The 2,533-nt window shown below is 58.2% G+C and overlaps 2 protein-coding genes across 2 annotated transcripts; one reads left to right on the top strand and one right to left on the bottom strand.

Annotated features, from left to right (window-relative positions):
• The first annotated feature begins 7 nt into the window (after window positions 1-7).
• Window positions 8-904, top strand: SDRG_17376 (hypothetical protein). The gene is made up of 2 exons (XM_008623618.1): window positions 8-348; window positions 401-904. The coding sequence occupies exons 1-2, from the start codon at window positions 45-47 to the stop codon at window positions 841-843; spliced, it is 747 nt and encodes a 248-aa protein (XP_008621840.1). The 5' UTR covers window positions 8-44; the 3' UTR covers window positions 844-904.
• Window positions 905-1,654: 750 nt separating this feature from the next.
• On the bottom strand, window positions 1,655-2,424 carry SDRG_17375 (hypothetical protein; the record flags this gene model as incomplete). Its single annotated transcript, XM_008623617.1, has 1 exon — window positions 1,655-2,424. A coding segment is annotated over one exon (770 nt), but the record flags the coding sequence as incomplete, so codon positions are not given.
• Between the last annotated feature and the right edge of the window lie 109 nt (window positions 2,425-2,533).

Raw genomic sequence — 2,533 nt, 5'->3', positions numbered from 1 at the left:
AGACCGCGCTCGAGGCCAAGAAGCACGTGGTTGTCGACAAGCCCATGTGCGTCACGTCGGCCGAAGCGAGCGTCCTCATCGAGACGGCCCGCGCCAACAACGTTGCCCTGACCGTCTTCCAGAACCGCCGGTGGGACTCGGACTTTCTCACGGTGCGCAAGCTGCTCGAGAACAAGACGCTCGGGGACCTCTCGCACTTTGAGGCCCACTACGACCGCTTCCGCCCGTCGCTCAAAGGTACATGGAGAGAGAGTGCGGACGTCGGTGGCGGCGGCCTCCTCTACGACCTCGGTGCGCATCTCGTCGACCAAATGCTTACGCTCTTTGGCCCACCGACGAATATTTCGTGTACGCATCTCGTAAATGTCAACCTTGGAGCTCATGTCTTAAATATGGTTAGCTGACGTCCAGAGCCAGCGCGAAGGCTCGAGCAACGATGACTACTTCCGCCTCGAGTGCCAGTACCCGGGCCTGCTCGTCGTGCTCACGTCGGGTATGCTTGTCGAGAACCCGACGCCCAAGTACACGATCCGCGGCGCGAATGGCTCGTTCATCAAGTATGGCGAGGACGGGCAAGAGACCGCGCTGCGTGCGGGGCGGACGCCGTTGACCGACGGCGACAGCTGGGGCCACGAGCCCGAGGCGCACTACGGCGTCCTTGAGCGTCCCGGCCAACCGGACGAGCGCGTCGTGAGCGAGCCGGGCAACTACAGCGCCTACTACATTGGCCTTGCCGACACAATCCAGCACGGTGCGGCGCGGCTTGTCCATCCCGAAGAGTCGGCGGCGGGCATTGCGATCCTCGAGAAGGCCAAGGCAGTGTTCTTGGCCGCGCAGACGTAGAGTGTATTCGACAAACATTAGTCGATTAGATAGAGTTGTAAAAACAAGATGTCGTTCGATCTTACTTGGTGTACTGAGGCGGCGAGGATGATGCTGGTGTGCCACTGCTGATGCGACGAAAACCACACGTCAAACGTGGCGGCGTCGAGACGATCGGGGAACCGTGTGCAGTAAGACGTTGGGTAATGACATGGTGGACGACTTGGTGAAGGCAACCCAAGGAGGTGTTGACGTGGCGAGCAACACGTATTTCAAACGCACCAAACGACAACAGTGTACAGTGAATTGGGTTTTCCAAACCTCGGGCCCTCCCGCAACGATAGAGAGAGAAATTTTGCCACCGCCACGAGCCCGTTCTCTGAGAATAGAAAGCACTAGATGAGCCACCGTTGAATCGCCCTTTTCATTTCAGACTTGACGCTCCAGCGATGCTTTGCGAGTAGTCATACTGACGCGGTGTAGCCACCTCGCAAGCCCTACATCAACTTTGGGGCTGGACGTGGCCCTCGTGTACGAAGAGACCTTGCTGCGCGGGTTTTGGCCAGGGCCCATGAGTTGGGACTTGTGTAGGTAGAGTACATACAGAATAACTACAGCTAACGAATAAATTGAAGTAAATGCTCCTTCTTTGAAATGATGTTCGTATTATGTCACACTGACCAAGCCGCCACGGCGGGCCGCCGCGTCATCAGCAACACATAACGAACTGAGGTAGACAGTTGTCAAAGTCTGTTTGACTGCAGACCCGATGACGACGCAACACAAGTTGATGGTAGTTTCCGCTTTTCATTTAGAAATCCATCCACCGCAGTTAGTTGAAGGACAAGCTGCACCGCTCACTCGCACCCGGCACTTCTTCACCAAGTATGGCTTGGACATACGGATCGGCGTCTCGCAACTGCAAGCTCGGGATAACGAACGGCACATCGGGTATCGCGGCCAGCGCCCACAGCACGTCATCCATCTCGCGGCTGCCGCGCTCGTAGCAAGTTGGCAACGCAATCTCTTCTGCGCGTCGACCCGCCGCAACAAGCTCGTCGAAACAAAGCGCGACGTCACAGGTGGCACAGCCCGAGGCAAAGATGTGCGTGAGCCTCGCCAATCGCGGCACCGCAACCAGTACCTCCCGCATGCCGCGCCAATCAAGCTCATGATGGGTAATGTCGAGCACGGCGAGGTGAGGACAACTTGTCGCCAATGTCTCCATGATCGACCGCATCGCTTCGGCGTCCACGGCAATCCGCGCTAGAGAGAGCTCGGTGAGCGACGACAGCTGCGAAAGGCCGGCGACCAGCATTCGCACGTGGTCGACACCGGCACGGGAACATGTTACGTCGAGCTTTTTGAGCTGCGAGAGGTCGGGGCCCATTGATGGCTGCGCCGAAACTTCGCCAAAGTAGTCGCAGCAGAGGTACTCGAGCCGCGTGCGGCGGAGCGCGTGGCGGAGGTCGGCCCAAATAGCATCGTCCGGGGACAAATGGCGCACGTTGACGGGGCGCCATTCTAATTCAGAAAGGCTGGCCGGGAGTTGACGACCGTGAAAACCACCGACCTCGGCGACGCTGTTGAGTCGGAGCTCTTCTAGATGTGAGCTTCAAGGGCATCGCGACATTATCGAAAACACCATGCTCTACAACAGCCAGCACATCCAAGACAAGGAGGCCAAGCGCCGCGCGCGCGAAGAACAGCT

The sequence above is a fragment of the Saprolegnia diclina genome, assembly GCF_000281045.1.
Source record: "Saprolegnia diclina VS20 unplaced genomic scaffold supercont1.308, whole genome shotgun sequence".
NCBI lineage: Eukaryota > Oomycota > Saprolegniomycetes > Saprolegniales > Saprolegniaceae > Saprolegnia > Saprolegnia diclina.
Note: the sequence above shows the minus strand (reverse complement) of the source record. Positions and strands in the feature narration are given on the sequence as shown.